Genomic DNA, 13,806 nt, shown 5'->3' with positions numbered 1-13,806 from the left:
TAAAGAGGTGTGAATTGTCTCAAGCCAGGACAGTTGGTAGAATTTCGCAAGCCCAGGCCAGATAGTGGGGGATGAATGTAATGCGACATGAATCCAAGGTCCCGGTTGAGGCCGTACTCATGTGTGCGGAACTTGGTTATAAGTTTCTGCTCGGCGATTCTGCGCTGTCGCGCGTCCTGAAGGCCGCCTTGGAGAATGCTTACCCGAAGATCAGAGGCTGAATGCCTTTGACTGCTGAAGTGTTCGCCGACTGGAAGGGAACATTCCTGCCTGCTGTTTGTCGCGCGATGTCCGTTCATCCGTTGTCACAGCATCTGCATGGTTTTGCCAATGTACCACGCTTCGGGACATCCTTTCCTGCAGCGTATGAGGTAGACAACGTTGGCTGAGTCACACGAGTATGTACCGCGTACATGGTGGGTGGTGTTCTCACGTGTAATGGTGGTACCCATGTCGATGATCTGGCACGTCTTGCAGAGATTGCCATGGCAGAGTTGTGTGGTGTCGTGGTTGCTGTTCTGAAGGCTGGTTAGTTTGCTGCAAACAATGGTCTGTTTGAGGTTGCGTGGTTGTTTGAAGGCAAGTAGTCGGGGTGAGGGGATGACCTTGGCAAGTATCAGTTGGCAAAGCTGTGAGGAGGGGAAATGGAGGCCAGGATCCAGGATTCATTTCAGAAATCACCAGATGCTGTATTGAGGAGATGGTATATTTTATTCTTTAATGGGAGGTGGGCTTTGCTGGCAAGACCAGTATTTATTGTCCATCTCTAATTTGTCTTCGGTGAAGGTGCTGTTAAGCCACCTTCTTGAACCATTGCAGTTCATATGGTGTAAGTACACCGACAGTGCCCCGAGGAGGAAATTTCAGAATTTTGACCCAGCAACAGTAAAGGAATGGCAATGTCATTCCGAGTCAGGATGGTGTGTGACTGGGAGGGAACTTGATCATAGCTGATATGTTCCTCATTCCATTCTCCTGCCTTCTCCCTATAACCCCTGATTCCTATATTAATCAAGAAATCCCCATATTAATCAAGAACACCAGATTTGTACTTGAGGTGCTGTTACCTACAGGGCTACAATCCAAGAGCTGGATGGTGGAATTAGACAACATAGTTCTTTCTTAGAACATAAAAACTAGTAGCATGAGTAGAAAATTTAGCCTTTCGAGTCTGCTCCACCGTTCGATACGATCATGGCTAATCTAATCATGGCCTCATCTCCACCGTCCTGCCCGTTCTCCATAACCCATTACTAATTCAAAATCTGTCTAACTTCTCCTTATATTTACTCACTGTCCCAATATCCAGTGCACTCTGGGATAGCGAATTCCACAAATTCACGACCCTTTAGTCATGAATCTCTTTTAAATTTATAAGTGTTTTAAATGTTCTACCCCTTATTCTAAGGCTATGACCTATCATTCTAGAATGCCCCACAAGAGCTCCACGTCTACTTTATCCATACCATTTTTTAAATGTATTTTTATTCAAATTTTTAGCATTTAACATTTTACTAAACAACACAGAAATATTACACCCCAAATACAATAAACCCCGCACCAATCGCCCCCCCCCCCCTCCCAACAGTTGACCATAACTAGCTCTCCGAAATGCAAAATAAACAAATCTCATCTCTTGTGGATCCCCTCATCTGCTCCCCTTAGGGCAACTTTCACCTTCTCAAGATGTAAGAACTCTATTAGATCCCCCAGCCACACTGAGGCACAGGCTGGAGAAGCTGACCTCCACCTCAACAGAATCCGCCCATGAGTGATCAACAAGGCGAAGTTTAAAATCTTGCCCCCGCTCCCGTCTGCAACTCTGGCAAGTCTGACACCCCGAATATGGCCCCCAGGGGACCCTGCTCTAAATACACATGCAAGATCGCCGACATGGTGCTGAACATGACCCCCAAACGTTCACCAACTTCAGGCAGGACCAGAACATGTGCACATGATAGCCAGGCCCCACACTGTTCGCAAGTATCCTCTCTCCCCTCAAACAGCCGGCTCATCCTTGAATTTGTCAAATGAGCCCTGTGCACCACCTTCAACTGTATCAACCCCAGCCTCGCAGACGAGGTTGAGGCATTCACGCTCTGTAGCACCCCACGCCACAGTCCTCCTTCAGCGCCTACCCCAACTCCTCCTCCCACTTGATCTTAACCCCCTCCACAGACACCTTAACTGCCTCCAGAATCCTCCCATAAATCACCGAGACAACACCATCTTCCAACCCCATTACCAATAGCACCTCCTCAAACAACGAGGAGGCAGGCTTGATCAGAAAGGTCGGAAAAACCTTTCTAGCAAAGAGACACAGCTGCATAAACCAAAAACCCTCCTCACGCGGAAATCCAAACGTCCCCCTCAACTCTTCCAAGCTTGCGAACCACCTCTCCAAAACCAAATCCTTTAACTCCTTCACCCCTCTCTCTTCCCATCCCCAAAACCTTGCATCCATCCTCCCCAGCTCGAGTCCATGATTCCCCCGGAATGGCATCAGCCTTGACCCCGTTCCCACCTAACGTGCTGCCAAAATTGCCTCCAAATCTTCACGTGGCAACCACCACAAGACTTCCCGAATACTTCCCCGGGACAAACAAAAGTCGTGCCATCGCCGGCATCTGCAACCCCAACCCCCTACAATAACCCACTTCCATCCTCACCCGTAATGCCTCCGCCTCCCAACTCCAGCCCCGCACCTTCTAGGCGTTCGCCGCCCAGTAATAATGCATCAAGTTCGGAAGGCTCAACCACTCCAACGGCCAGATGCTCCATTCCTGAGACTAGGGTTGACGCCGGGGCAGGATTAGTGGACTTCTACGGCAGCAAAACTGGCGCAGCACCTGGACCAATTCGCCGGCCGTTAAGGGTCTAGCACCAGCGCCACGTGGAACACGATCGTCTCCAATGAAAAACGGTGTCGTATTTGCCGGGGTCGGGATTACCACTCGAGGCTGACCAGCTGCATATTAGCACTCCACTCCCCACACACGCCCACCCCAGTAAACAAGGTGGCACTGGTTGCACTGGAGCACACCGATCCTGTTGATGGGTCAGTTGGGGCCAGAAGATACCTAGGGGGGTGGCTTGGGGGGGACCCTTACGACCCATGATACTATGTTCACGGTGGGCAGTCGGCGCTGTGCATATCTACATGGCTGTCTTGCAGACTGCGGCAATGGTGTTCCGTGTCCGTCCACCTCGACCCATGGCCCACACCCTGGCTACCCGCCGCTACTCCTCCCAGCCCTGGCAGAAGTTCCCTGGCCAGCGGCACAACTGTCAGCGCTCTATGGCCATGTTGGACACTTTTCATACCCCCCCCAGCGGAGGCGAAGGATCGTGAAGACCCCAGAGAATACCAGGTCCGACCCGCTAATGATATGCAAAGGGCGTTTATTGTATGTGCTGAGTGGAACGCATTGACGCTGTTGTTGAACACCGGAGAATTATGATTTGCCGTGAATCTGGCACTGACCACGCTTTCGGTGTCAGAGCCGATTCTCCGCCCAGTCACCTTTCCCAATTTTGGCGTTGGCTGACGGAGAATCCCGACCCTCATCTCTGGGATCAATCTAGTGAACCTCCTTTGAACTGCCTTCATTGCCACTACATATTTCCTCAAATAAGGGGACCAAAACTGTGTAGAATACTCCAGGTGTGGTCTTACCAATGCCCTGTACAGTTGCAACAACACCCCCTTACCTTTATACTCTATTCCTTTAGCTATAAATGCCAATATTCCATTTACATTCTTTATTACCTGCTGTACCCACTTGCTAGTTTTCTGCGACTCCTTCACGAGGCCACCCAGATCTCTATACACCAGAAGTCTCTCCCCATTTAGATAATAAGTTGCCGTTCCATTTTTCTGAACAAAATGGATGACCTCTCACTTATCCACGTTAACTCCATCTAACCTATCTATCCAATTGTAAGGTTCTTATTTCCTCATTGCAACATACTGTTTCACCTATTTTAGTGTTGACTGCAAATTTGGCTATAGAACATTCTATCCCTGTATCCAAGTCGTTAATATAGATTGTAAATAAAAAGTTGGGGCCCAAGGACCGAACCCTGTGGCACCCCACTAGTTACAGCTTGACATCTAGAAAAATACTTATTTATCCCAACTCTCTGTCTTCTGTCCTTCAGCCAGTCTTTTATCCAAGCTAGTGAGTTACCCCTAACCTCGTGATCGATCCTTATGTATTAACCTTCTGTGTGGCACCTTATCAAATGCTTTCCGGAAGTCCAACTATACTACATCTGCAGGATCCCTATAATCCACTTTTCAACCTCTGACTTTGCTCCTTTTACCATGGTATTTATGAGGCTGGTCAATCATAACTGCCAGATGTTGATGCTGGAGGGTGTTTAGTGATGGGCATGCTATTGAACATCAATGGGAAATATTATTCTGCAGGGATGGGATCAAATCTGTTGAACAGTAATGTTCTTCTGAGCCCATCTTCTGCAGCTCCAAAATATAATACCAAAGTGGGATTACAATATATATGTTTTTATAAATTTAAAGTACCCAATTCATTTTTTCCAATTAAGGGGCAATTTAGTGTGGCCAATCCACCTAGCCTGCACATTTTTGGGTTGTGGGGGCAAAACCCATACAAACACAGGGAGAATGTGCAAACTCCACACGGAGTGACCCAGAGCCGGGATCGAACCTGGGACCTCGGCGCCGTGAGGCAGCAGGGCTAACCCACTGCGCCACCGTGCTGCCGGGATTACACTATATTGAGAGACTTAAGTGTGGGAAATATCAACCAGATCTCCAGGTGCGTATTGGCTAAACCATCCATAGAACCGATTGGTGTGATATATATCCTTGCAGGACACCCGCTAGTAGTTGAGCAGGTATGGTTTGCTCAGCCAGGGTATCGGTTAGACAATACAATTTTCCTTCATGCCTCAGGATGTCAGGTTGATGGAAAGAGAAGATTGAGCAGACCTTCTGACCCTGATGGGTATTTAGTGACCAATGCTGTAAGTGGTCAAATATATAGGTTGGGTGAGGTTAGGACCAGACTTGACTACGACATACCCATGCTGTCACATAGCCTGTTGGCACTCCCCACCAAGAGTCACATTAGGATAAAAGGAATGATCTCTTGAATGTGGTACTCAAAGCCATTGAATCATACCCCAGCAAGGAATACATTTCTTTCAGGAAAGGAGGATATTTTGAAAAATGGCAATTATTATTTGTCTTTTAATACCATGAGTACATATCTGTTCAAATTGTCATTGATTTTCTTTTTCTTTCAGCACCCAATGGGAGTCTTTATTTGATACATGAAAACTATCATCATTGACGCGTTTCACATATCCAATTCTTCAAAAAGGAAACCAGCCTGGAAGCTTACAGCATGGCAAGTTTGGATATTAGCACAAATTCCTCTGCGGGCTTTGTTCCTTCAATGTCTATTGACCGGCTTTTCCCAGCCCTTTTAGAATGTTTCGGCATCATTCTTTGTGGGTATGTTGCTGGACGAGTCAACATAATTACTTCTACGCAGGCCAAAGGTTTAGGAAGTTTTGTCTCAAAGTTTGCGCTTCCTGGCCTCCTTTTTAAGAACATGGTGGTTTTAGACTTGGCTCACATAAACTGGAGTTTTCTTTGGAGTATTCTTGTGGCTAAAGTTGCAGTTTTCATACTTGTTTGCACCCTGACTCTCCTGATAGCAAGTCCGGAAAGCCGATTTGGTAAAGCTGGACTCTTCCCAATTTTTGCTACACAGAGTAACGATTTTGCTTTGGGATACCCCATAGGTAAGTGTATTATAATAAATTTCTTTTAACTTGACTGCTACCGAATTCAAATTAAGCTGTGGAGAGGGAGGATAGATGGTCAGTCTTTTTGTTCCCATTTAAATGTAAGTGTTTCATAAAAATAAATACTGACTATAAATCCTTAAATCCAATGGCGTTAAGTATCTGTTAAATGTTAGACATTTTACCCAGACATTGTGAGTAGCTGCTTCCACTCTGCAAAATTTAGTGATTTAGTTGTAAAAAATATCCTTTGTTTGTTTAAACAAAATAATTCACTTAATAGGCCATTTCTGGTAAGAAAATTGCTGCATAATTTAAATGGGAATTTGTTACAAGTAATGGTCCTTCCAGGACATTATTTATTTCAAAATAATGTTGGAAGAGAAATAGTTTTCAGGATAGTAGCAGATTTCAGTAGAACATAGACAAGCTTGTGAAATGGTTAGGCACTCATGAGATGTAATTTAATGCAACTAAGCATGAAATGATGTACTTTGGGAGGATGAAAAACGGGTAGCATAACCTAAATAATTCTAATAGAAAATCTAAACAGTTCTGAAGAAGAATCATATTCGACTTGAAATGTTAACTCTGTTTCTTTCTCCACAGATGTTGCCAGATGTGCTGGGTGTTTCCAGCACTTTGTTTTGATTAGCATCCCCAATATTTTGCTTTTATAATTTAAATGGTGCTACTTTTTAAGAGCAGAGAGGGACTGCATCGCGGACTGCAGATTGACAGATATTTAAGTTAAGATTGGAGAAGCTGAGATTGTTCTCCTTAGAACAGAGAAGGTTATATGGAGGCCTAATAGAGATATTAAAATTGAGGAGTTTTGATAAGGTGAGTAAGGGGAAGCTGTTTGCTCTGGTAAGTGGGTTTGTAACCAGGGCTCATGGATTTTAAATGATTAGCCGATGATATGGAGGGAAAATTACAGGGAAAACTTTTTCTTGTTTCAATTCCCCCCACCCCCCCCTTAAAATGAATGAATTGCCACCACACCAATACTATTCAACATGCTTCTGGGTAATAAAACGGATAGTTTCATAAGAAATCGATCAAGTGTTATAGGACTCTGATGCAACATTTAACTACACTAATGTGTTACTTTGTGTCACCTGTGATCCATTTTCTATGTAGATACAATAAAGTGATTTTATTCTGCACAACAATTCAAACTTAATTTGCTATAAAGTACAATATTGTTCGCCATAATATTTACCTACAATGATAAAACTAAATTGTTACTGGTTCGGTTATATTTTAACCTCTGTGGGTTGAGATGGTAAATGTGAACCATCCCTGGTTCCAGGAAAAATAAACAGCTTAAACTAGATAAATGCTGGTTTATCTGGTTCTGCCACTGCCCTTCATATAGAAGGGTGGGCCTTAATAAAACCAGTTTGTCTGTATTTCTGAAATGTTCAGCAATTTTGATAACTGAATTGTCGAGGAGTTGCTTATTTAATATGCTGTGTTTAGTTTGGTTCAGATTATCATTTGGTGCATTTTGATGAGTGCCTTTTTGTTTGGAGAGCTGTATATTTTGGGAAGAAGTATTTTTGAAAGATTCTACTTCAGAGCCTGAAATTGTAAATATTCTTGGACCCGTTGCCAAATGCCACTTCAGGCTATTAAAACTTTACATGGCATTTCTGAGGAAGCAATTTTTAAAAAAATATATATATTTATTGAAATTTTTATTCCCCAAACAACAATTTTTCCTCTTACAAAACAAACGCTTTTAACCATACACATGTAACAAAACCCCCTTATCTATTGACCTAAACTAAACTAAACCCCCCCCCTCCCCCTGGGTTGCTGCTGCTGGTCATCTGTCTTCCCTCTAACGTTCCCCTAGGTAGTCGAGAAATGGCTGCCACCGCCTGGTGAACCCTTGAGCCGATCCTCTCAGGGCAAACTTTATCTGCTCCAGTTTAATGAACCCCGCCATATCGTTTACCCAGGCCTCCAGTCCGGGGGGTTTCGCCTCCTTCCACATGAGTAGGATCCTACGCCGGGCTACTAGGGACGCAAAGGCCACAACGTCGGCCTCTTTCGCCTCCTGCACTCCCGGCTCTTCCGCAACTCCAAATAGAGCTAACCCCCAGCCTGGTTTGACCCGGGCCTTCACCACCTGCAAAATCACTCCCGTCACTCCCTTCCAATACCTTTCTAGTGCCGGGCACGCCCAAAACATATGTGCGTGGTTTGCCGGGCTCCCGCCACACCTCCCACATTTGTCCTCCACTCCAAAGAAGCTGCTCAATCTTGCGCCCGTTATGTGTGCTCTATGTAGCACCTTAAATTGAATCAGGCTAAGCCTGGCGCATGAGGAAGAGGAATTCACCCTGCTTAGGGCATCAGCCCACATACCCTCCTCTATCTCCTCGCCTAATTCTTCTTCCCACTTTCCTTTTAGTTCGCCCACCGACTCCTCCCCCTCTTCCCTCATCTCTCGATAAATCTCTGACACCTTGCCCTCTCCGACCCACACCCCTGAAAGCACCCTGTCCTGTATCCCCTGCGCTGGGAGCAATGGAAATTCCCCCACCTGTTGCCTAGTAAACGCCCTCACCTGCATATATCTCAAGAAATTTCCCCGGGGCAACTTATACGTTTCCTCCAATGCTCCCAAGCTCGCAAAAGTCCCATCTATAAATAAATCTCCCACCCTCCTAATTCCCAACTGGTACCAGCTCTGAAATCCTCCATCCATTCTTCCTGGGGCGAACCTATGGTTGTTCCTGATAGGGGACCCCACCAGGGCTCCCCGCACCCCTCTCTGTCGCCTCCACTGTCCCCAGATATTCAGTGTTGCCACCACCACCGGGTTCGTGGTAAACTTTTTAGGTGAGAACGGTAGCGGCGCCGGACTTTCTCTCCAGTCTTTTCCACGCCGCTCCCTCACCCTCCATCATCCATCTACGTATCATTGCCACATTGGCGGCCCAATAGTAATCGCCCAAGTTCGGTAGTGCCAATCCCCCTCTGTCCCTACTACGCTGAAGGAACCCCCTCCTTACTCTCGGGACTTTCCCTGCCCACACGAAGCTCGTGATGCTCCTGTCTATTTTATTAAAGAAGGTCTTGGTGATTAATATAGGGAGACATTGAAATACAAATAAGAACCTCGGGAGGACCATCATCTTAATTGCTTGCACCCTGCCCGCCAGCGATAGAGGCTGCATGTCCCCCTCTTGAAGTCCTCCTCCATTTGTTCTACCAGCCGTGTCAGATGAAGTCTGTGCAAGATTCCCCAGCTCCTAGCGATCTGAATCCCCAGGTATCAGAAGTTTCTTTCCACTTTCCTTAGCGGCAAGCCTTCTATCTCTCTACTCTGGTCCCCTGGATGTATCACAAATAATTCACTCTTCCCCATGTTTAGCCTATACCCCGAGAATTCCCCGAACCCCCTCAAAATTCGCATAACCTCTATCATCCCCCCCGCTGGGTCCGAATAACAGGATATAATGGACGTATAACAATAGGTCATCCGCGTATAACGAGACTCGGTGTTCTTCTCCCCCTCTAATCACCCCTCTCCATTTCCTGGAGTCTCTCAACGCCATGGCTAGAGGTTCAATTGCCAACGCGAACAACAATGGAGACAGCGGGCATCCCTGTCTTGTTCCCCTATATAGTCGGAAATACTCCGATCTATGTCGACCTGTAACTACGCTTGCCGTTGGAGCCCCATAAAGAAGTCTAACCCAGCTAATAAACCCGTTCCCAAACCCAAACCTCCTTAACACTTCCCATAAATACTCCCACTCCACCCTATCAAATGCCTTCTCTGCGTCCATTGCCGCCACTATCTCTGCCTCCCCCTCCACTGGGGGCATCATTATCACCCCTAATAGTCGTCGCACGTTAACATTCAGTTGTCTCCCTTTTACGAACCCTGTCTGGTCTTCGTGCACCACCCCCGGGACACAGTCCTCTATCCTCGATGCCAGTACCTTTGCCAGCAATTTGGCGTCCACGTTCAATAGTGAAATAAGTCTATAGGACCAGCACTGCAACGGATCTTTGTCCCTCTTCAAAATTAGCGATATCGTCGCCTCCGACATCGTCGGGGGTAGAGTCCCCCCTTCCCTGGCCTCATTGAACGTCCTTGCCATCAACGGGGCCAACAAGTCCACATATTTTCTGTAATATTCCACCGGGAACCCGTCTGGCCCCGGGGCCTTCCCTGCTTGCATGCTTCCCAGTCCCTTAATGACCTCGTCCACCTCAATCGGTGCCCCCAGGCCTACCACCTCCTGCTCCTCCACTTTCGGGAACCTCAATTGGTCCAGGAACTGCCGCATCCCCTCCTCTCCCTCTGGGGGTTGAGACCTATACAGTTCCTCATAAAAGGTCTTGAACACCTCATTTATCTTTCCTGCCCTTCGCACCGTGTCTCCCCTTTTGTCTCTAATTCCTCCTATCTCCCTCGCTGCTGCCCTCTTTCGCAATTGATGAGCCAACAGGCGACTAGCCTTTTCCCCATATTCATACTTCCTCCCCTGTGCCTTCCTCCATAGTACCTCCGCCTTTCTTGTGGTCAGAAGGTCAAACTCCGTCTGGAGTCGTCTCCTCTCCCTGTACAATTCCTCCTCCGGGGTCTCTGCAAATTCCCTGTCCACCCTTAAAATCTCCCCCAGTAATCTTTCCCTTTCCTTGGTCTCTGTTTTCCTTTTGTGGGCCCCAATAGAGATCAGCTGTCCTCTGACCACCGCTTTTAGTGCTTCCCAAACCACTCCCACAGGGACCTCGCCGTCATCATTGACCTCCAGGTATCTCTCAATACACCCCCTCACTCTTGCACACACTCCCTCATCCGCCATCAGTCCCACATCTAATCGCTAGAGTGTTCTCTGCTCCCTGCCCTCTCCTAATTCCAGGTCCACCCAATGTGGGGCATGATCCGAAACCGCTATGGCTGAGTACTCCGCTTCTTCCACCCTAGAGATCAACGACCTTCCCAAAACAAAAAAATCTATCCGGGAGTACACTTTATGGACATGGGAGAAGAAGGAAAACTCCCTAGCCCTAGGTCTAAGAAATCGCCATGGATCCACTCCCCCCATTTGGTCCATAAACCCCTTAAGTACCTTGGCCGCTGCCGGCCTCCTTCCGGTCCTTGAGCTAGATCCATCTAGCCCCGGGTCTAGCACCGTATTAAAGTCCCCTCCTAGAATCAAGTTTCCTACCTCCAGGTCCGGTATACGCCCCAGCATCCGTCTCATAAATCCCGCATCGTCCCAATTTGGGGCATACACATAAACCAACACGACCTCCATTCCCTCCAGCCTACCACTCACCATTACATATCTACCTCTGCTATCTGCTACGTTGTTCTTTGCTTCGAATGCTACCCGTTTCCCCACCAAAATGGCCACCCCTCTGTTCTTTGCATCCAGTCCTGAGTGGAACACCTGTCCCACCCATCCTTTCCTTAGCCTAACTTGGTCCGCCACCTTTAGGTGCGTCTCTTGGAGCATAACCACGTCTGTCCTTAGTCCTTTCAAATGCGCGAGCGCTCGGGCCCTTTTTATCGGTTCGTTCAGGCCTCTCACGTTCCACGTGATCAGCCTCACTAGGGGGCTACCTGCCCCCCTCCCGTGTCGACTAGCCATTACCTTCTCTAGGCCAGTCCCATATCCCGCCTCCGCGCTCCCGCTCGCTCCCCCAGCGTCGCACACCATCCCCGCCCACCCACTCTTTAGCCATTTCCTTTTGGAATTCCGCAGCAGCAACCCAGTTGTCCCCCCCCCCCCTTATCTAGCTTGATTGCTCCCCCCATGTCACTTCCGTAAGTCAGCTGACTTCAACTGACCCCGGCTGCTCCTGCTCACTCCTCGACCCCCCCCCCCCCCCGTGGGGGAACTCCCATCCGCCTTGCGCCTGTCTTCCCGCCTTATTCTTTCTGCCGCGGGAACATCCGTTTACCTGACCCGCCTCTTATGGCACAGCTTCCTTTCCCCTCCCCCTCCCCTTCCCCATTCTCCGACTGTGTCCCGTCTTTCCCCCATCACCGGCGCCCACATTTCCCCAATGTCTCCCCCCCCCCCTTCCCAGTTTGCTTCTCAATTAACTTCACCCATAACATTAACAAAATCAATAACTATAACATTTCCTGCAGCATCAGTCCCTCAGTTCCCATCCAATTTCTCTTCTTTGATGAAGGACCGTGCTTCCTCCGCCGTCTCGAAATAATGGTGTCTCTCCTGATACGTGACCCATAGTCTTGCCGGCTGCAGCATCCCAAACTTCACCTTCCTTTTATGCAACACCTCTTTGGCTCGGTTGAAGCTCGCCCTCCTTCTCGCCACCTCCGTACTCCAATCCTGGTATATCCGTACCACAGCGTTCTCCCATCTGCTACTCCGCACCTTTTTAGCCCATCTCAGGACCTCTTCTCTGTCCTTAAGGCGGTAAAATCGCACGATTATCGCCCTCGGTGGTTCTCCCGCTTTTGGTCTTCTCGACTGAATCCGATTTGCCCACTCCACCTCCATGGGGCCCGTAGGGGCCTCAGCACCCATCAGTGAGCTCAGCATCGTACTTGCGTACGCTCCACAGTCCAGTCCTTCCGCACCCTCAGGGAGACCAAGTATCCGAAGGTTCTTCCTTCGCGCTCCGTTTTTTAGGGCCTCAATCCTTTCAGTGCACTTTTTATGAAGTGCCTCGTGCGTCTGAGTCTTAACCGCCAGGCCCAGGATCTCGTCCTCAATATCTGTCACCTTCTGCTCCACCACGTGAAGCTCTGCCTCCTGGGTCTTTAATGTCTCCTTGAGCCCCTCAATTGCCTGTAGCATCGGGGTCAGCACCTCCCTCTTCAGCAGCTCCACGCACCGTCTCACGATTTCATCCTGCTCAGGCCTCCATGTCGCCTGCGCTTTCTCCGCCGCCATCTTGAACTTCTCTCCCTCTGACCTTTTGGTCGATGATTCCTCGGGCTGCAGCCGCCGCCGCCGGTTTTTTCCTCCTTCGTTTGGGGGGGGACTCCCTTCTCCCACACCCCACACCGGGCTGGGTCGACAAAAAATTCCCCGTTGGGGCTCTTAAAAGAGCCCGAAGGTCCATCGGAGCTGGAGCCGCTGAAACGTGCAGCTAGCTCGGCATCACCGCAACCGGAAGTCCCTGAGGAAGCAATTTGATTAATAAATCTTGTCTTGTGGGCATATCAACGCAAAATGGCAAAACATTAAATACCTGAAAAACCAGAATCTTGATATGTAATACACCCAATTTAGCTCTGACACATCCAGTCCGCTCACTGCTCATGGAGGCAAAGCCCAGAACTACGCAAAGAAATGCATCCGATTTTAAATCTTCTTCCAGACTTTGCAAATAAAGCAATGGATCAGAGAACTTCATATAAATTTGAGAGCAGTGGCAGCGGCTCTGAATAAGAGCCAGGCAGGTGGGAAGCTGTTGAATTGGTATTTGCTGCTTGTCACAATATGGACAATTTCACCATAATTCATGGATAATTCACAGGTTGCTATCAGTAGCATTCCAGCAAGTACGTTGCGATCCTCGAATTGTTCATCTCTGGGTGCGATTCACCCAATAACTGACTCATTTTTGGGCGGGTTTGGCAGGGTGATTCACCAGCTCTTTTGGTGAGATCCAGACCTGTATTCACCCACACTTAGTCATGTTTTTGGGGCGTGGGGAGTTCCTCACTGGTAAATCCCACACTTAGAATTTTTTTCTGCAGTGGGGAAGTAAACTTGCCGGCCAGACCTACTCGTCCGAGATCGTTGCGCCATTTTGAAAGGGTGCCCAAACTCAAAGTGAGGTCGAGGGTCCCTTATCCCCACCCTCGGACAATGCAACCACCCACCGAAGTGGGCAACACCCCCAATCTTCAACCCCCACGGGGCGACCTCCCCACCATCACTAAATATTATAGTGAACCCCATTACCACCCAAGCATGTGGGTGACCCTGCCCCACACCCATTCATCATTTGAGCATTCCCCCCATCCTCCCAGCAAGTGAGCATGCC

At 48.2% G+C, this 13,806-nt stretch overlaps 1 protein-coding gene across 3 annotated transcripts in view; it reads left to right on the top strand.

Moving 5' to 3' along the window:
• Positions 1-13,806, top strand: part of LOC140391655 (lysosomal cholesterol signaling protein-like) — a 163,617-nt gene that overhangs the window by 22,128 nt on the left and 127,683 nt on the right. For all 3 annotated transcript variants that reach the window (XM_072476355.1, XM_072476365.1, XM_072476375.1), the window contains exon 2: positions 5,293-5,796. In XM_072476355.1, the coding sequence (XP_072332456.1) occupies positions 5,394-5,796 (403 nt within the window). In that variant the 5' untranslated portion in view covers positions 5,293-5,393. The remainder of the gene's footprint in view (positions 1-5,292; positions 5,797-13,806) is intronic.

The sequence above is a fragment of the Scyliorhinus torazame genome, chromosome 2, assembly GCF_047496885.1.
Source record: "Scyliorhinus torazame isolate Kashiwa2021f chromosome 2, sScyTor2.1, whole genome shotgun sequence".
NCBI lineage: Eukaryota > Metazoa > Chordata > Chondrichthyes > Carcharhiniformes > Scyliorhinidae > Scyliorhinus > Scyliorhinus torazame.
Note: the sequence above shows the minus strand (reverse complement) of the source record. Positions and strands in the feature narration are given on the sequence as shown.